The following is a 20,778-nucleotide window of genomic DNA, read 5'->3' on the forward strand; positions in this document are numbered from 1 at the left end:
AATACTATTTCTCACTCAATATGGCTGAACTGAGATCTTAGGGGAGAAAACGATTATTTTCTCACCTAAAATGGCGCCTCTTAGAATGACATTGCGGAAAAAATAAGGATTTTCGCATCGCTAGCATGAAAAATTTATTGCTTCTTTCTCAGGTGTCTGGTCCTGAGATCGCACACTACACACTAGTATTTTGTTTCACCGAAATTCGTCTGCTCGAAATTTAATTATTTTTCAGTTATTGTCGTTATACGATTTATACTCGGATATACTCGTATATAAGTTCGCAACCGTGAATACCTTCGCAGGGGAAACTTGCACTTGATCAAAACAGCTCTATAGTAACCGCATTCACCTTGTTAACAAAAATTAGGAGGCCTAAAAAAGGACAGTATCCGCATGCAAATTTTGATTTGTTAAAAGGTCATTAAATTTGCAAGTAGACACTGTTCGATTTAAGGCCTTCTAATTTTGTGAATAAATTGTATTTCATTGAGCTTTTTTCAGTTTTTTTTTTTGTCTGAAAGTTCGCAGTATCTCCTGTTATATATATGTACATAAAACATAATCTGCAATCTACACACATAAACACGCTGTACATAAATTTATATTCTTTTTTTGGTTGGAAAATCGAAAAACTCTAATTAATCTAATCTAAATAGCGTACAATAAACAAGATTTCTGTGCCACTGTTTGTGTAGTTGAGACAGCAAATATTGACCTAACAATTAATCTCATTATTTTCCTCTTTGTATTCGGTTACACCAAATTCGAATTCAGCCTCTCTTTAATTACAGAAGAAAAAAAAATTCATTTGATCTTAAGTTATAGCACAATCAAAATGTTATTATCATTTTTCGTCGTTTACCATGGTTTATTATTTTAATGTGCAACCACAGCCATCGACGCCGACGTGTGCCCATTATTTACATTCTATCTTTATATATAGCAGTGATATTAGGCACCATTGGAATAGTAGCAACCGAATTTCCATCAACGAATTATTTAATTTCATTTAAATGAGCACGGTTTTCGCAAATTATACATGAATTGGGTTCAGTAGCATATTGAGAGGTAAAACTTTGGTTGTTACTTTGGTGTAGCAGTAACATTTTTGCAGAATTAGTAAAAATAAGTTTTTCATTATTTTTTAACTGCAACATTCGATTATGTGAAACGTGTTATGCCATGCAATTTTCTCCTACATTTCCATTATTATTTTCAATTAAAATATTGTGACCGTTTCGAATGAAATACGCTTTAAGAAATTATTAATAGAGAGGCGACTTTTTTTTGGGACAGAATGACTGAGTGACTGAATAACCAATGAAACGAACGTTGTGCGTTTATTATAGATAAATCATTCTTGGTCGGTGATATGGTGATTTCGGTTCGTTATAAATTTTTGGGCGATAGTTATAGACAACAAGACGTTCGAATCGGAAATTTGTGTTGCTCGGTATTGATCAAACAATCGGTTTGTCTTCGAAGAAAGTGAAAAAGGTGGTGAGATACAGTTGAGTTAATGATAAATGTAAATTTAAGCCGCTGATGTACCTTAAAATGGTTGAGTTTTAAACGAAACAAAAAAATTCTTTTATTTAATTGTTGTGCTGGATCATTGATCAAACAAAAGAAAACGTTTTCCTAACAGTGGAAAATTACAGATGTGTCTGTTGCATAGATAAGCAAGATGTAAAACAGCCGATATAGACGGTTACAAAATGTGATACAAGTGTTTAATTTTGCAAAAAATCTAAAATTAATTTCCAACCCTAAATTGATATCAGCGGCAATATCAAAGCCAAAACAATATAAGACACGCAAACAGAGTTCAAATTTGCAATATTTTCTTTTTCAAAACAGCAAGTGTATCGATTAAATCTGCTTTAAATATATCGTCCAGTGTTTGATGCACAATAATTTTGTCTTATTTGTTTTTTGTACAAACAATAGAGAACCCACAGTCAGAGCTCATCGTTTCGTCTTTGGCGATAAGAAATGAATGCCAAAATGCGGGTCAATTTATTTTGCAAATTATTCATTCAATTTATAAACCTGAAAATGGACAAGTCATTGGAATCGTTGATTCGCAATTCATAGACGTTGGAGACCGATAAACGATGACAAATCTTTGATGACGCACTACTCAATGCCAAAATCTTTTCGGTGTTTTTTTTTTTTGTTCGCTTGTAATACGCACTCTGTAATGCACTCCACTGTAACGAAAATAACCTCAATAAAGGATTACCATTTGACTTTGACCTAACAAACAACACCAGAAATTATTCTTTTTCAATTTAGTTTAACTAAACTATGTAACAGCAAGTCCACTTTAAACGCGTTGTGTTTTGAACAGCTGATTTCTTTATCAATCAGAATTTGTTTGAAAGTTGACGATACCGATGAAAAATACCCAACAGTCGCGACAAAATTGAACTCAACTGAGGGCTCCATATTGTGATATACAGCCAACAAAATTACGTAGAAAACATTTTTCCGCATCGCTTTTCTAAACACCCAAACGTTATTCACTCAATAATGTACGTTTACCCATAAATACTTGATTTAGGTTAATTTGGGCGTTTTGTTCTAAGTGACTCGTGTGCTTGGGATTCCTAAGAAAGTTAACTGCGTGTGGTTGAAAGTTGTGGATTATATTAAAAGTGAACGTTCACAACATAGGTGTATCAGACGAGGGTACTGATTTCAGGAGATCACAAGGAAATCACAGTAAATTAATATTTAACCGCAATTCACACCGTAAGTGTGCCTAAAATTTGAATTTTAAGTGAACGATTCGATGAAAAAGTGAACCGAAAAGTACATTTCATCGCTTCATTGTATGAAAATGACGCTACGTTAGAAAGACCTCCGCACTTTCCATTTTGAATTTCGATCGCACTTACGGCGTGAATTGCTTTAATTTGAGGTAATTTGTAGACTTTGTATTACGCTTAAGGTTCAAAGAAATATGATTATTTGGTGTGGTATTTAAAACGTTACAATCTTGTGTACTTCATCATTGTTAAAGGTTTTTACTACCTGCCCTATGCGAAAGTTAACCATTACATAGCAATTTGCCTCCCGCGAAATTTAGTTTTCTGTGTGTGAAATCGTCTTTAGTAAACGAGAATACATTGGCTGCTACGTACGTCATTACTTCGCGAAACAATTTTGTGATACTCGCAAATTTTACAAAGCATTTTAAAAAAAACAACAACACACACCCGCAATGAGCTTTTCACCTAACTGGACTGAATAACATTGCCAACGAAACACGCAACACAAAGGGACGTTGTCGGTACTTAATCCAGACGCAACCTAATACCCGATTCAATCATATGTCATTATTGTGGACAACAAACTAATGAAGCGCCTTATTTGTGTTGCGGTTGAGTTTCGAACCCACAACTGGCAACTCAATAATTCAATGATGGCGATAGTTGAAAGTAAGAGTGATATCGCCAAATCTTCAGGTGATTTTTTTAACTTTGGAAACAAGCGGTCTTCGATTTAATGAGTGATAGCTCATTGGATTCGTCTTTCAATTCTAGGAAACACTTCTCTTTCACTTTTTCTATAAAAAAATGTTTTCTGTGAAAAGCGTTGAAAAGTGAAGACATGTCAGAGGGTACCGAAAACCGTTTTTCGGCAATAACTCAATAACAAATTATTTTAAATTGTTGTAATGGGAAAGAAAGAAAAAATCTGCATTTTGGCACCAACACTTCCAACACTTCAGTGGGCTTGCAGCACAAAAGTACTGGGTTCATTTATATGTGGAACGATAGTGGGTGAGGCCAGCTACAACACCCCATACTCAGTTCCGTGGAACATCGAAGCTGCAGAGAAGGCGGACTCTCCGAACATTCACTATATTTTTAGTCATAACTATCGTGGATCTACTCGCACCAAGCGGTGCGGATACTCTACCTGTAGGTCTTTCCAAGGCCGATTTTCGTACAACATTACAACAATTTAAAATGAATTTTTCTTGAGTTATTGTCGAAAAACTGTTTTTGGTAACCTCTGACATGTCTTCACTTTTGAACGCTTTTCAGAGAAAACAATTTTTTTTTGGAAAAAGTGAAAGATACGTGTTTCCTAGAATTGAAAGACGAATCCAACGAGCTATCACTCATTAAAATCGGAGACCGCTTGTTCCCCAATCACCTGAAGATTTGGCGATATCACTCTTAATGTTCTCATTATATCGGTAATTTAAGCTGTTTACAAATTTCCTGTAAGGAAAATCCACAAAGGAAATCAACTCACTTTTGAAATATTCGATTAAACGAAAGAAACGTTAAATTACATGAAGCGTGATTCGTTTGCGAAAATGTCAACTTTTACAAGAAAATCTGACTTGACGAATTTTTTGTGATTTGGTCAAATTAGATTTGTCCCATTCAAATACCGAGTGTCCCAGAAGTTGTCAGTTCCACGAATGCTAAACAAAATTTATGCAGACATCTTGTTCACTCTACAAGGGTATGCGAACAGCAAATCATCGGTCTTTCCATTCGGTTTCATTTCTTTCATTCATTTAGTAGACAGAATATTCATTACAACACAACATTCCTCAAACGTGGTTGTAATGCTATATAAAGAGACTTTGTGTGTTGTTTTATTTTTTGTCGCAAAACTCATATTTTAAAATTGTTGTCGTACTTAGGAATCTAATGTTAATATTTGCTGTGCTTAACCGATTGTGATTTTAGTGTAAATTGTTCGACAAATCAATTGAAATTGATGTAAAAATAAAAAAGTTGAATCAAAAGTTTTGGTGAAATCATTCGAATCAGAAATCATTTTTTTTTGTTGTTTATTTGTCTGATTTGTATGTTGTAGACAGTGCTGAGAGAGCGATGAGCGAGAAATCGTTTGAAATGTTATAAACTGGACGGTTTTTTTTTTAATTAATTTTCGATAAGCGAAACTGTGCACGACTTTTGTGTGACTGAAAAGACTATAATTTTATCGCAAAAATAAAAATGATTATCGTCGCACAACATATTTTATAGAAGGCGAATGTGTATGGACACTGTAATCAATTTAATAATAAAAAATGCACACCTATCGATACGAAGTCATCGAATACAAATAATTTTATTTTTAAACTCTCGGATTGTTTGATGTAAGTATATATCAATCAACGAATAATATCATTTAGTGTGAATATTGTACATTAGTCATCAATCTTTCCTACATATTATGCTAAATTGAACTTAACAACTTAAGCCCCATCGCCACCATAAATCCAGAACATTTAATTTTCATAATTTGTTTCTGCTATGTTGATATAATTATCTGAGAATAATAACGACGAGCCCACTCACTCACACTATTTACACTAAATGATTACGCTAATGACGAAAAAAAAAATATTTACTTTGACTGCAATTCCTAACCGCGTTCAAACAATACGATATAAACCCAACGTCAAACGGCCAAATCAAATTATGTTTTCACATTTTCTCACATTATGACTAAAAATAAAAAGCAAAATTCTGTTTTGCTCGATTTGAGGTGTATTACGTATGCACAGTAGTGTGAACCGTAGAGAACATAAAAAACCGGTAGCTTTTTGAACGTATAATCGGGGAGTATATATTGTTTGTCATCTAATACTGAAAAAGAAGCACAACATAAATGTGTGTCAGTCGTGGTGTTTCAGTTAATTGACTGTTGGGCCTGCGCGACCATTATCAACGACTTTTCTTTAATTATAAACTAACTAACTAACAATAATAACGTTTCAATCAGTGTCATGTCAAAAATGGAATTGGATTTTCAGCGATTTGTCAATTTGCTTTGACTCACAAGAACAGAGTTCTTTACAAACGAAAAAATAAATTCGGGCAAAATGCCATTGATTGAAATTAGGGATTGTCCTTGCGGTTGTGTATAGTAAGGGATTGCATCAATCTTTTGATGTAATTATTTGCGAAAGATTAAGACAAATCTATTACTTCGAATGATCTCACAACGGGAGAGTTAAATAAACCAGACAGTAGCTGTTCATTTTCGAAACGTCAAATAAGGGACCTAATACATACAATGTATGGAAACAACGCACTGCTCCTAGCATGAACACTACTTTGACAAATGTCCAATTTGGAGGCATTTGTGATGAGAGCTACCGCTTAAGGGCATATTTTTTTGAATTGGAACTTTAGAGCCTCGGCAATTCCCCGCTATCAAAATTTTTTCTCCGCCAATAACGGATTTGTTCCACAGTTTTTCCGGCTCTTTCCATCTCCGAAAGTTTTGGATGTCCTCCAACATAACTCGGCGGCTCGCTGATGGTAAATTTTCAAAATCTGTAAAATCGTCTATCAGCGGACGCCTGAGTTTTTATGGTGAACGAATAAAACTTGCTGGAGACGATAGAGCGTGAAAAAATATGGAACAAATCCGTTATTAGCGGAGAAAAAATTTTGATAACGGAGATCGCCGTAGAATATGGGTTTGAAAATGCAGACCTCCGCCAATTGCAATAGTTTTGTACGACCAGTTACCTCAGATCAAATTTTTAACACTTTGAGGCAATAGAGAAAGGACCAGTCTAATGCCTGAAACTACGATTTTTTCTTGAAACTGGAGTTTTCAATCTTAAAAATTGTAACGCAACAGACCGTTATTGGCGGAATCTACCCTAAGAATGATTGTACTGTGTGGATTAACTGTGGCGGGACATTTCCACACCGTCAATATCGTTAGGAACGATATTATCGTTTTTTTGGACGATACTATCGTCTAAAAAACGATAATATCGTTTTTAGACGATAGTATCGTTCAAAAAAACGATAATATCGTTTTTTGGACGATAGTATCGTCTCAAAATCGATATTATCGTTTTTTAGACGATACTATCGTCCAAAAAAACGATATTATCGCCCAAAAAATTTTCATCCAGGACGATAATATCGTCTAAATTGAAAAATTCTAAAATATTGTCTGGACGATAGTATCGTTTTCTTGTCGATATTATCGTTCAAAAAACGATATTATCGTTTTCTGGACGATATTACCGTTCTAGAAAATCTATTGGATATTTTCGTTTTCTGTACGATAATATCGTCCAAAACGATAATATCGTCCTGGGCGATACTATCGTTTAAAAAAACGATAATATCGCCCAGGACGATATTATCGTTTAGTTTTGGGTGGTAATATTATCCAGGACTCAATTTTACTCAGAGGTGCAGCAAGAACCGAATTCTCTTCCAAAATATCGAAAAACAATTGTCAGAGGAAATCACCTACACATCAGTGTTTAAAGAAGGCGTTTAGTTCGTCCCTAAATAATTCATCTTTTTACGTAATGAATACCAACTTTGATTGTACATAAAAAGCGTTTAAACACGCCGAGCGATCCGGCCCATTGCCCCGGAGCGAAGCGGAGGGCCGCAATGCGAGCCGGGCGCCGGAACGGTGTCGGAACTTAGGAGTTAATTTTTTTTTCTCGCATCGTCTCATAATTAGTCTGTGTAATTTTTCTATTTTAAAATTTAAATTTACGGAACCAAATGAACCAATTTTTAATATATATTTGCCGTCTATAAAAAGGTGTTTATCTACAAGATTTTGTGTTTCGTCTTCAACAACCATCCAGAACGATAATATCGCCCAGGACGATATTATCGTCTAGAATTTTTATTTTAAATAAATTAAAAACGATATTATCGTCCCAAAAATTATCGCCCAGGACGATAATATCGTCCAAAATAACGATAAATTTGTTCAGAAAAAGAAAATAACGATAATATCGTCCAGCGGATATTTTCATCCAGGACGATATTATCGTCAAAAAAACGATAATATCGTTCCTGACGATATTGACCGTGTAGTTATGTCGCCTCATCGGATTAACTCATACAATGAAAGCAAGTCATCTATCTTTACGAAAGAAATGCAGTGCCTACTGTGACATCATCAGCCTCCAAACATTTCTTATATGTTCATGCTAGGAGCAGTGCCTTGATGGAACTGAACATAAATTGAATCATTTTTAAGGCTGCTAGATTATTCAGGTTCTTAGTCAAATCAAGCGCTCCTTGCCTGGTTAACTTTACTCTGCCATGGTTTAGCACAAACGATGCGGGCTAGTTGGCCTATCGATTTTGTTTTGTTCCACTTTATTTGTCGTCAAGCAGCTATTCGATAAATAAATGTTTAAAACGGGTGGTGGGTGCAACCGTGAACACTCCTATCAATAACCTTACAAAAGGAAGTTTATCGAATTAATTTGCGAAAATTGTACACCAAATGTTTAGAACATTTTCGATGTATGAAAGCGAGTCAATGATTTGTTTACAACATTTTTGTAAACATTCATACCACATCCGTGCAAAGTACAGTATGAGAAGTTTATCATTTGGTTTCTATCACTGTTAATTTACACGGAAAACTCGGATTGAAGCGCTATTGAGTTTCCTTTCGATCGACATAACAATAGACGTTTCAATACGTAAGTATGTATGGAAGTGTCAATATCACATGTGGAATGAATAAAATCCATTGGGTTGACAACATGACTGTAACTTCGAAGTCTATTAATGTGGTCCTCACTTTTGAGTGATGCATTTGATCTCCGATATGACCTTCACATTTTTATTTATAATTCGTATCCCAGGACAAATGGAATCCTTAATTTGTTACCCAGCCCATTCTGGGAACTTGAGGATTTCTTTTTCTTGGATGTTGGGCTTCTTTCAACTAAAATTTACCTACAGGAAAGGGCAATCAAATTTCAACCTAAGTCTGCATCAGCTGATTTTGAGATGGTTCGGACGTATTAGGACATATTCTTGCCTATTTTAAAAAATTTCTTAAAAGTACTTTCCTCAACATCTGCCACTTGTGACGCAAAATTTTTTTGGTAAAATTTTGTTTCTAGAATTTCTTTGGTCAAATTTTTGCTGTTACAGTTTTTGCGTACAAGCGCAGAATGCGTCACCTCCAGCGATATCAGTTGTTTTGGAAGTATGCACAGGGACTTGCGTCACTTTTACTCTTTTGAGTGTTTTTGACTGATATCAGTTCTTTTGGAAGAATTAGTAAATTCAAAAAAAATTGAAAAAATTGAAAAAAAAAATTGAAAAGAAAATTAAAAAATTTTAAAAAGTTTAAAAATTTGAAAAATTTGAAAAATTTGAAAAATTTGAAAAATTTGAAAAATTTGAAAAATTTGAAAAATTTAAAAAAAATTAAAAATTTGAAAAATTTAAAAAGTTTAAAAATTTGAAAAATTTGAAAAATTTGAAAAATTTGAAAAATTTGAAAAATTTGAAAAATTTAAAAAATTTAAAAAAAATTGAAAAATTTAAAAATTTTGAAAAATTTGAAAAATTTGAAAATTTTGAAAAAATTTTAAAAAATTTAAAAAATTTTAAAAAATTTAAAAAATTTTAAAAAATTTAAAAAATTTTAAAAAATTTAAAAAATTTTAAAAAATTTTAAAAAATTTAAAAAATTTAAAAAATTTTAAAAAATTTAAAAAATTAAAAAAAATTAAAAAAAATTAAAAAATTTAAAAATGTAAAAAATACTAAATTTAGGAAAAAAATTGCGGCGAGCAGAGCTCACCTAATACCAAAACCGAACAAATTTGTTCTACCATACCCATCCACACACACACACTTAAAGGTGTTCCTATATGGGGCCTATATGGGAACTTCGAGGAGCCCTAGCTCCGAAACGAGGCCGGTTCCCCCCAAATTTTTTTTTCTGGAATGTCTTAGAATGACGACTAGAATCTACTCCTAGAATTTCAACAAAATCTAAAGAAGACTTTAGAAGATAGGAAACACGGACGGACGGACGGACTAACAAAGTAACGTAGGATTTTTTCATTTCGTTTAAAGTACTGAAATTGACCAAAATGTATGGAAATGGGGCTTCTTGGAAGATTTTTTGCGTGGCCAAATTTTAAGCTGCAAGAACGTGTGATAGCTCGTTGAACTCGTACGGACGCCTAGTTTTTTTTTATGGTAATTTGGAGTCATTTGTCTTTGAATTGTAGAACTTCAATATTTGCTGTATATATGGTTCTGCAGTCTACGACAAAAAACAAATTTTGAAATTTTTTCTAGTAATAGGACTTGCGTCGCGGGCGCTATGCTAACGCGCGCCCATGATAAAGGACCTGCGTCACATTTACCCTTTAAGGGTATTTTGACTGTACAAATTTAACAGTTCATGCATGCGCGTGGAAGTAGTAGAACCGTATGCATAGCCAGTTTTGTTTGTATGATTTAACCAGCTGAAGTTTTGACGCCTTTCTAGGTAGCCAGTACGAGTCTGGCCTCAATTATTCTACTAAATAAACATCATTATGCTGAGATCTCGGCTAAAATGACAAGTTGCACAAACTAAAACGTCCATTTCAGCGTCATGTCACATGTCACAGAACAATTTGTTTTACAATCCCAAATTCGTTGAACATAAATTGTGAAATCTTCAAACCTAATTGCATTTTTCATTAAAATAACTACACGGCCAAACGTTAATTAAATCAATGAAAACCTGTGTGCATATTTTAGCCCCCCATCACTGGTGTATAACGTATGTTATGTACAAATAGCGGTGACAATAGATTCGAACAGCAATAAACAAGTGATAAACATTGTAATTTAATTTGAATCTTAATTATTTTATTAGGCAAACGTGATCCCAAAATGATTTGCCTTATTAAACGCTATCGAATGACACTTAACATTAACAACAATTATGTCTCGTGTGTTCCAATGCATATGTTTTAGTAAGTCGTGTTGTCGACTTGCTGATTGTACATTATATTGAAATTGATGTGCTTAATTATAATGAAATTCTACTCGGTTTCGTATACAAAACCAACGACGACGACGATGTATTATTATATCATAATTTTAGAGAAGTCGGAATTTCGAATCGAAAATGTTTTTGATTTTAATTGAAACTCAATTCACGGCTAGAGTTCAGAAATGAGAACGTTACGTTTCATGCCAATAACAAGTTTAATCGTTCGACATGGAATATTTGAATCGGACCATTTAAATGAATTTGATAGTTTCGAATGAAGCCCCGTGTTTGGTTAAATGTTTAGCCGCATAATAACAATTCGGTGTCTAACTTCCGAAATAGATTGGAAAGTCAAACGTTAATTTATTTTGCTATTTCTTGATACAATCGATGTGGTTAGTGGTCAGAAATTTTATCTTTCCAGAACATAGTCATGGCGAATAATAATTGGTTCGCTATCCTTTGCACCTAGAGGATGTCGTACGTCATAGGCATCAATGTTAATTAAGATAAATAAATTGTTCTGGGAAGTTTACTTCAAGTGATTGCGTTCCATATTTTTTGGACAACAAAATTTCGATAGATAAAAATAGATTTACTCTTAAGAGCCCTCAATCCTTGACAATTCTGTTGCCTACATTTGTGCGAAAAAATATTCGTTTTTTGATGATTTCTCTGAACCAAAATCTTGTTTTGAAAAAGTAAAACCATTACAGCATGCAAAAATGTGTAACTTTTAAGGGAAAAATTGGTTTGTGGATGGTAACTTATTCCACTTGGAGAAACCTTTGCAAATGTGTAAATTTATGCGTTTTGCAAAGGTTTCTCCAAGTGGGTTAAGTTATCAACCAAAAACCAATTTTTAGCCCCGTACGAAGTACTGGGGGCTTATAAGATTAATATGCCGTTTGTAACATGTTGAATTGGAAGCAGACGGTAAGGGCAAAGCATTTGTCTATGTTCATAGATAACGAATCCGCAATAAAAAAAATGTCCGTCTGTCCGTCTGTCCGTGACCCCTCTAGCTTGAGTAAATCACAACCTTTTTTCAAAATTCTTTTTTTCCCCGATTGGTATCGACAAGAGTAAGGTCAAGTTCGAAAATGGGCATAGTAGGGTCGGCCCTTCCAGAGCTAGGGCCCTATAGGTGTTTTTCAGTCTTTCGACGATATCTACCGAAATACGCACGCAATAGCTGCTTGTGATATATCAAATGAAAGGTATTGACGAGTAGAACAAAGTTGCTGAACGTCGTTTTTGGGTAAGATGCAACACGGGCTTGTTGGGAGGGCTCAAAGGTCGTTACTCGGCCCTAAGTGTTTTTTGCACAAAGATCGAGTAAATCTCATCCGATTTTGCTAGTTTTTGTTTCATTTGAGAGATAATTGAATACCGCAAAGAACGTGTCGAAAAAAGTTTCAAATTTGGACCCTTGGACTAAGGCCGGTACTCGGCCCTAAGTATTTTTTTTGCACATAAATCGAGTAAATCTCATCCGATTTTGCTAGTTTTTGTTTCATTTGAGAGATAATTGAATGCCGAATAGAATGATGGCGAAAAAAGTTTTAAATTTGGGCCCTTGGACTAAGGCCGCTACTCGGCCCTAAGTGTTTTTTGCACATAAATCGAGTAAATCTCATCCGATTTTGCTAGATTTAGTTTTTTATGGAAGGTAATTGAATACCGAAAAGAACGTGGCGAAAAAAGTTTCAAATTTGGGCCCTTGGACTAAGACCGCTACTCGGCCCTAAGTGTTTTTTGCACATAAATCGAGTAAATCTCATCCGATTTTGCTAGTTTTTGTTTCATTTGAGAGATAATTGAATGCCGAATAGAATGATGGCGAAAAAAGTTTCAAATTTGGACCCTTGGACTAAGGCCGCTAATCGGCCCTAAGTGTTTTTTGCACATAAATCGAGTAAATCTCATCCGATTTTGCTAGATTTTGTTTCATTTGAGAGATAATTGAATGCCGAATAGAATGATGGCGAAAAAAGTTTCAAATTTGGGCCCTTGGACTAAGGACGCTACTCGGCCCTAAGTGTTTTTTGCACATAAATCGAGTAAATCTCATCCGATTTTGCTAGTTTTTGTTTCATTTGAGAGATAATTGAATGCCGAATAGAATGATGGCGAAAAAAGTTTCAAATTTGGACCCTTGGACTAAGGCCGCTAATCGGCCCTAAGTGTTTTTTGCACATAAATCGAGTAAATCTCATCCGATTTTGCTAGATTAAGTTTTCTATGGAAGGTAATTGAATACCGAAAAGAACGTGGAAAATGTTTCAAATTTGGGCCCTTGGACTAAGGCCGCTACTCGGCCCTAAGTGTTTTTTTGCACATAAATCGAGTAAATCTCATCCGATTTTGCTAATTTTTGTTTTATTTGAGAGGTAATTGAATATCCAATGGAAAGTTGGCAAAAAATTTTGGGTTTCTAAAATAATGTCGTAAATTGTTGGTTTTATTTGAGAGGTACTTCGTACGGGCTTTCGTAATTGCGCTATGCGCAATTTTAAAAATGAACACTTTCAGTAAATTTGACCATGCCCAACTTGACTTGCATTTTGGTAACAGACGCATTAGAGCGTTGTAGACGTATTAGGGTTCCGGTCGTATTTTGGCTACGGACGTATTATGGTTACGGACGAAATAGGATTACGGGTCGTACGGGGCTAAGTCGCAGCAAACGCTCCGACTGTTCTGATGCCTTGTTTCCTTAAAAAGTAACACATTTTTGCATGCTGTAATGGTTTTAATTTTTCAAAAAAAAGATTTTGGTTCAGAGGAATCATCAAAAAACCAATATTTTTGCGCAGAAATGTAGGCTAGAAAATTGCCAAGGGGTGAGCGCACTTAATTGAAAATCCTAACGCATCCGTTCATCTTTGGGAAGTTTCTGGTATTGCTGGTATTTCTAGTAACACCAATGGAAGTCTGTACTTTACGATTCAAACAAGAGGAAGTTTTACTTCGAAGGAAGGATTTCCCATTCCATGTTCGGTTTCTCATTGAGTGAAGGGTAACTTCAGGACTTATTCCTTACTCCTAATTTAGTAGAATTTTACTCTAATGAGTAAAATTAGGATTTTCGAAGCTTTTTGATCCGATTCTCAAATTACTTTATTTCTATGTTTTAGAAAATCAGTACAGTATCGATCCACTAAGCAATATGAAACCAATTTGAACATGTGATGGTGACACTCTTTGACTAGTGGAGGCTGAACGAATCGCATCGTTGTGTATGGATTCAAAAATACTTTAGGCCTATAGCTGAATTTTAGGATATTTAGGAGGTTTCAGAACCTTTTTTTTAAATTTTAGGATTTGTGGTAGTTTCAGTAAGAGTTGCAGCCCTGCAACGTTTGAAGAATATTTTTTTGAAACTCACAGACTTTCATTGTTGATTTTAAACAGATTTCTGCCTAAGTTTCTGACTGTTTACTGAATTACTTATACCATAGCACTGCTCTAGCACGAGCACTCATATTTCCATCGTCAAAAAGCCTCCACATTTTCAAATATGTATGCGTGCACGATTGCATGTGTGTTTATATTCACACCAAGGAATTATAGCTTTACGAGAAAATGCAAGGTTGAATAAGCCTCCGAATATTTCTTATGTTCATGCTAGAAGCAGAGTGAAGAAGTTTGTTGTAACCGTTAAATGTTAAAACAATGTTTGAAAAACAGCTTCAGCTGTTTTACCAGCTGGTTCAATTCAATCACAAAAATTCGACACAAAATTGGGTGACTTCAACTGTAATGTGTTGAGGCGAAATTCTTTAAGTATGATCAATTGCTTTGAGTGGGTACTGAATCATACATTGACAATGTTAACAGATTTGAATTTACGTTTTCTGTGGGCAAACACAATACTCCCATCGCATCGGTAGCCAAGGTCCTATCCACGTAATCTATCTATCTATGCATGCTGCTTATTCAAAGATCATTCTTTAAGTGAATTATCCCGTTTGTCCTTAAACGTTGCCAAAAGTGCTTTGTCCTCATTTCGATTCGGAAGCATCCTAATGGTTCGTTTCTTTAGTTTTAGGTTACCACAATGAAATTCGCCGAACATTTATCCGCGCACATAACACCAGAATGGAGGAAGCAGTACATCAACTACGAGGTACTTCCTATTTATATGGCATCTGTGCCTTGTATTTAACCATTGATTTTTCATCTATCATCAGGAAATGAAAGCTATGTTGTACGTCGCTGTCGAAGAAGCCCCGTCAGTCGACAGCGTGGAAGAAGAGGTGCTGAAGCGACACTTTGCCAATTTTGACGAGAGTTTTTTCCATTATTGCGAACAAGAATTGAAAAAGATCAACACATTCTACTCGGAAAAAATGGCCGAAGCGACTCGCAAATATGCGGCCCTATCCACGGAACTGAAGGAAGCGATTGAGGCGTCACAAAAGTCGACCAAGAAATCCGTTCAAAAAGCCGGCATACCGACACGTAAAGCACAAGAGCTGAAATTGGCATTTAGCGAATTCTACCTGAGTTTGATCTTACTGCAAAACTATCAAAATTTGAATCACACCGGATTCAGAAAGATATTGAAAAAGCACGACAAACTGCTGCGCGTCGAATATGGTGCCAAGTGGCGAAAGGAGCACGTCGAAACATCTCATTTTTTCATCAACAAAGACATTGATCGAATTATCAATGAAACGGAAACGGCCGTTACGACTGAATTGGAAGGCGGCGACCGGCAACGAGCAATGAAACGTTTACGCGTACCACCGTTAGGCGAACAGCAAAGTCCGTGGACCACATTCAAAGTTGGACTGTTCTCGGGCAGTTTTATTGTTCTATTCATTGCCGTTGTCTTAGCTGGTAAGTGTTCTTAGTGTGTGTGTGGCAAGTGGTTTTCGGTGGACCGATGTTGTAACCCCCATTTCCGGTTTCTTGCAGCTATATTTCATGAAATTTCTGCGGAAAATCTTAAGGTCGCATTTCGGCTGTATCGCGGACCGTTACTTATCATCGAATTTATATTCTTGATCGGCATCAACGTGTACGGTTGGCGTTCATCGGGCGTAAATCATGTACTGATCTTTGAGCTCGATCCACGAAATCATTTGTCCGAGCAACATTTGATGGAATTGTCGGCAATATTCGGTGTGATTTGGACTCTTAGTTTATTAAGTTTTTTATTTAGTAGCAGTCTGAGTATACCACCGTATGTTAATCCGCTGGCGTTAACAGTGTTGATGTTCATATTTTTATTGAATCCATTTAAGGTGTTTCGACACGATGCACGATTTTGGTTGCTACGAATAAGTGTGAGTGTTGTTGTGCCATAATAGTTGTTTACGAATCAAGGGGGAAAAGTGATCTTTTTCGGCGATCATGCAGTGTTGCATGCATGTTCGCCAAAAAGAGGGATTCTTTTGAAAAAATTGCATTTTTCAGTGGACTAGAAGCCAAAACCACTTTCAACAAAATTCGTCGATGCTTGTGTGGCTTGTGAGGCTTGTGTGCGAAACCATGCACCTGTCTTATAGAAATTTCTCCAGTTACACGAGCCGTACATGGTCGTGTGGTGGGGTGTCATTACAAAGGTAATTTTATGTTGTTTTAGGACTTTAGGGTTTTATGGTGCTGTGGAAGCATCTACGGTGAAATATGAGATGTGGAAATGTTTAGGTGCTTAAATTCCATCGTAGGTCCTACCAGACTTCCGTAAGACTCTATTTGCCATGAAACTGCATAAAATTTCCTTTCTAATGACATCCCACACGACCATGCACGTTTCGTGTAACGGAGAAATTTGTGTGAGAAAATTGTAAGTTTTCGGTCTTTTTCGGTTGAAAACTTCAACTGGCCATATGTCAGTGTGGATAAAATAAAAAAAACCATTAGGACCTTATTTGTCCCGCAAGTAAATGCAATTACCTTTCTATTGACACCCCAGACGATCCTATACGGCTCTGGAACTGGAGATATTTCTGTACCAAAAGTACATGTTTTCGGTTTTTGACCATCTCTCACATTAGTCCAGACGCTTGTGTCATCCTGTGGGATTCGAGGTTTTAAGAATTTTTGTGAATGGATTCTGGTAGAGTATCAAAAATTGTACAACTAAATTTTTTTCTTGATGTCAATGAACCGGTATTACCGGTAAAATTACCGTTTTAGTGTAAAACTAAGAATCGCTATAACTGGAAGATAGAAGTGAAGTGTCTACGAAACATGATCATATTTCCAAAACAAAAAATCTTCCATAAAACTTAGGTAATTAATGTACCTTTCCAACAAAAAAAAAAATCCGAACAAAGTCACTTCTATCATGTCCGGAGCGATAGCGGAGGACTTGACGCAGTCTAACTTCCAAAAAAAGAACGAAGAAAATTTTTTGAGACGCGGCAACTATATATAGCCGAACATTTCAGTTTCTACCCTTTGGTTTATATCACCACAAAACATACTCTATCATATTCTCGCTTCAAATACGAGCAAAACGAGCTATCACTCGACTATGTAGGTTTAAATTTGCCGGAGATACATCGTTTTGCATATGGTCACTTTTCATACTAAATACACCAAATTGACTTTTCCCAAACAATCAAAATCTTTCAACTTACTCTGTATGTTTCTATCTATGTATCTATCTATCGACGGTCGATCTCGGAAACCAGTCAGCCAATCTCCATGAAATTTTGCAGGAACCTCAGGGTGGGCATAAAAATGAAAATGTGATACGCCATTACCCCAGGAAAAACCAGAATTTTGTTTTATTGGCCTCCAAGTGGTTTCTGAGTGTGATTTTCGAGGGTCGGGAACGCGTTTTCGGCTGTAGCTTAGCTGTATTGAAACCTACAGAGGCGTGCGACCCATCAAATGAAAGGTATTCGTAACACAATTCGAACAAAAAAATAATTTAAAAAATCGGGGCAGATTCGTTTGAGCTAGAGTGATTAGAGTGACCAAATTTTGAGCCACTCGAGCGTAGGATGAAAGGACTAATATTTTTGCGATTATGAGAGATAGAGAGTTACTTTCTTAGGCAAAGTCTCAGAGTTTTACGAGTAGAACAGAGGGGCATATGTGAAAAATGTTGAAAGTTGGAAATGGGTGGGTCAATTAGGGTTTTAGAGTTATTTTGTGAATGGTGGCAGAATGGTGAATGGTTACTTTCTTCGGCAAAGTCTCAGAGTTTTACGAGTAGAACAGAGGGGCATATGTGAAAAATGTCGAAAGTTGGAAATGGGTGGGTCAATTGGGGTTTTGGAGATATTTCTTGAATGGTGGCAGATAGAGAATTACTTTCTTCGTCAAATTTTCGAATTTCGTCCAATTTTCGATTTTCGTCAAATTTTCGATTTTCGTCAAATTTTCGATTTTTGTCAAATTTTCTATTTTCGTCAAATTTTCGATTTTCGACAAATTTTCAAATTTCGTCAAATTTTCGAATTTCGTCAAAATTTCGATTTTCGTCAAATTTTCTATTTTCGTCAAATTTTCGAATTTCGTCAAATTTTCGATTTTCGTTAAATTTTCGATTTTCGTCAAATTTTCGATTTTCGTTAAATTTTCGATTTTCGTCAAATTTTCGAATTTCGTCAAATTTTCGATTTTCGTCAATTTCGAATTTCTTCTAAAACTTCTAAAACGACTGATATCCCAACAAAAATCTCTTCGAGAAAAGTGTGACGCAGTCTTTGAAGTACAATTTCTAAAATGAATGATATCGCTAGAGTTGACGCTTTCAGCTTCGTTACGCAAAAATTAAATTTTACACCCAATTTTAGTTCAAACAGGCTGGCTTAGTTTTTCTCATCATCTGCCAAATAATTTTTACCAAAAAAAAATTTGACTGGAAAAAACCAAAATTTTACCAAAAAAATCTGCGTTCATTCATTTTAGAAATTGTACTTCAAAGACTGCGTCACACTTTTCTCGAAGAGATTTTTGTTGGGATCTCCAGTTATAGCGATTCTTAGTTTTACACTAAAACGGTAATTTTACCGGTAATACCGGTTCATCGACCTCAAAAAAATGTAGTTCTACAACTTTTGATACTCTATCAGAATCCATTCACAAAAAATCTTAAAACCTCGAATCCCACAGAGCCACTTTTCGTTACACAAGCGTCTGGACTACATTGACGAATCCCTCGAAACAAAAACACCTTCCCCCTGATACGTACAAAACTTTTTATGCCGAGGATAGTGAAAGTTAAGTTGATTTATCTTCGTTTGCGGAGCGAAACTAACGATTTTCACCCCAAGTCATGAAAAGTAATTTTTCATCTGCAAGGACATTCATTCAACTTTTGTCATTGTTGTTGTTTTCGCCCTATCTATACAGGGCCGTATGATCGCCGCGCCATTTTTTCATGTCGGATTCGCTGATTTCTGGCTGGCCGATCAATTGAACTCACTTGTGACGGCATTGCTAGACTTTCAATTTTTGACTTGTTTCTACTTCACGAATGGCGATTGGTTGAATGCACAAGGTACGGCTTCTGTTTTATTTGGGACAGTGTGTCCTCGTAGATTTACGAAACATTTCTTATATTTTGTGCACTTTGTAGATCCCAGGCAATGCATGGAAAATGATTTCATCATTCGACCGATTGTAAATTGTCTTCCGGCGTGGTTTCGCTTTGCGCAGTGTTTGCGACGTTATCGTGATTCCAAGGAAATGTTTCCCCATTTGGTGAATGCCGGTAAATATTCGACCACATTTCTGGTCGTTATATTTGCCACACTGCGCAACGTTTACAAAGGTAGGTGTTTCGCTGTGGAGTTACTGATCCAATCTCATTGGTTTTCCTTTTCCAAATTTTCCCTTTTTTTTAGCTGACTACGAGAACACATTCGATAATCCATTCACCATACTGTGGATATTGAGCTCAGTGATATCGTCCTGTTACGCGTACACATGGGACATTAAAATGGATTGGGGCTTATTCGACAAAAATGCAAACGAAAATAAATTCTTGCGAGAAGAAATCGTTTACTCGTCAACGGTGAGTGTTGTGTGATTCATTTGGTTCCAACCTCCACGACACTAACGTTTCGTTCTTATCCATCCGGCAGTTTTTCTATTACTTTGCTATCATCGAAGATTTCGTGCTACGATTCATCTGGGCGTTAGCGTTCTTTTTAACAGAATTCAAGTACGTCAGTGGCGACATAATGACATCCATCGTAGCACCACTGGAAGTGTTCAGGTAAAAGTCTAGAATTGATATTTGCAGTCGAATGTTCGAATTGATTTCTCTCAATCACAGACGATTCGTGTGGAATTTCTTCCGGCTGGAGAACGAGCACCTGAACAATTGCGGTAAATTCAGAGCTGTACGCGACATTTCCATTGCTCCGATCGATTCGTCCGACCAAACGCTAATATTACGGATGATGGACGAAGACGATGGGGTAATAAATCGATATAACAGCAAGGAAAATCGACCGAAACCTCGTAAAAATAAAGATCCCGAACGTAAGTCGTTGCTACCGATTCGGACTTCGTTACAGGATCTGACAATCGATATGACCGATGCGAAGAGATTATAAAAGATTTTTTTGTTGTTGTTGTTGTTATATGAACGGGGGGTTTGTCTTGTGTGACGTATTGTAGATTTCAACATTTCCATATTATTTTATGATAAAAAAAAGTGAACAAAGGAATGAAAGAGAACGAGAGAGAGAGAGAGAGAGAGAGAACCTAAAAATACCAAATTTATGGCCTTATATACTATAGAGAGCTAGACGATAGCGATGCAAAAATATTATTTTTTTTAGAATTTTTGAATGAAGCAACAGAAGATGTTCAGAGAGACTTCAGAAACCACTTCCATTTTTTTGTTTTGTTTTTTCTTTCATTTATGCTTTTCACAATTCGATCGAGATGATGATTTATAGGTTTTTAAAGGCAGTATTACTTAGGCTTTAACAGAAAATAAAGAAAAAAGTGACCGCAATGCGTAAAATCAAACGGAACCGTAGTTCGACTGCGTTTCTTCATTTTTAA

General features: G+C 35.8%; 1 protein-coding gene across 3 annotated transcripts; it reads left to right on the forward strand.

Annotated features, from left to right (window-relative positions):
• Positions 1-1,051: 1,051 nt before the first annotated feature.
• LOC119067715 (xenotropic and polytropic retrovirus receptor 1) lies at positions 1,052-20,501 on the forward strand. Of its 3 annotated transcripts, none has more exons than XM_037170830.1 (9): positions 1,052-1,071; positions 14,834-14,917; positions 14,982-15,633; positions 15,712-16,082; positions 19,111-19,258; positions 19,337-19,531; positions 19,605-19,774; positions 19,845-19,978; positions 20,039-20,501. In XM_037170830.1, the coding sequence occupies exons 2-9, from the start codon at positions 14,849-14,851 to the stop codon at positions 20,319-20,321; spliced, it is 2,022 nt and encodes a 673-aa protein (XP_037026725.1). In that variant the 5' UTR covers positions 1,052-1,071; positions 14,834-14,848; the 3' UTR covers positions 20,322-20,501. The 3 variants fall into 3 exon arrangements, with proteins under 3 accessions (XP_037026725.1, XP_037026724.1, XP_037026723.1); XM_037170829.1 differs by lacking the exon at positions 1,052-1,071 and adding an exon at positions 1,376-1,503; XM_037170828.1 differs by lacking the exon at positions 1,052-1,071 and adding an exon at positions 4,538-5,137.
• The last annotated feature ends 277 nt before the right edge of the window (positions 20,502-20,778 follow it).

This window comes from Bradysia coprophila (assembly GCF_014529535.1).
Source record: "Bradysia coprophila strain Holo2 chromosome X unlocalized genomic scaffold, BU_Bcop_v1 contig_128, whole genome shotgun sequence".
NCBI classification, from domain to species: domain Eukaryota; kingdom Metazoa; phylum Arthropoda; class Insecta; order Diptera; family Sciaridae; genus Bradysia; species Bradysia coprophila.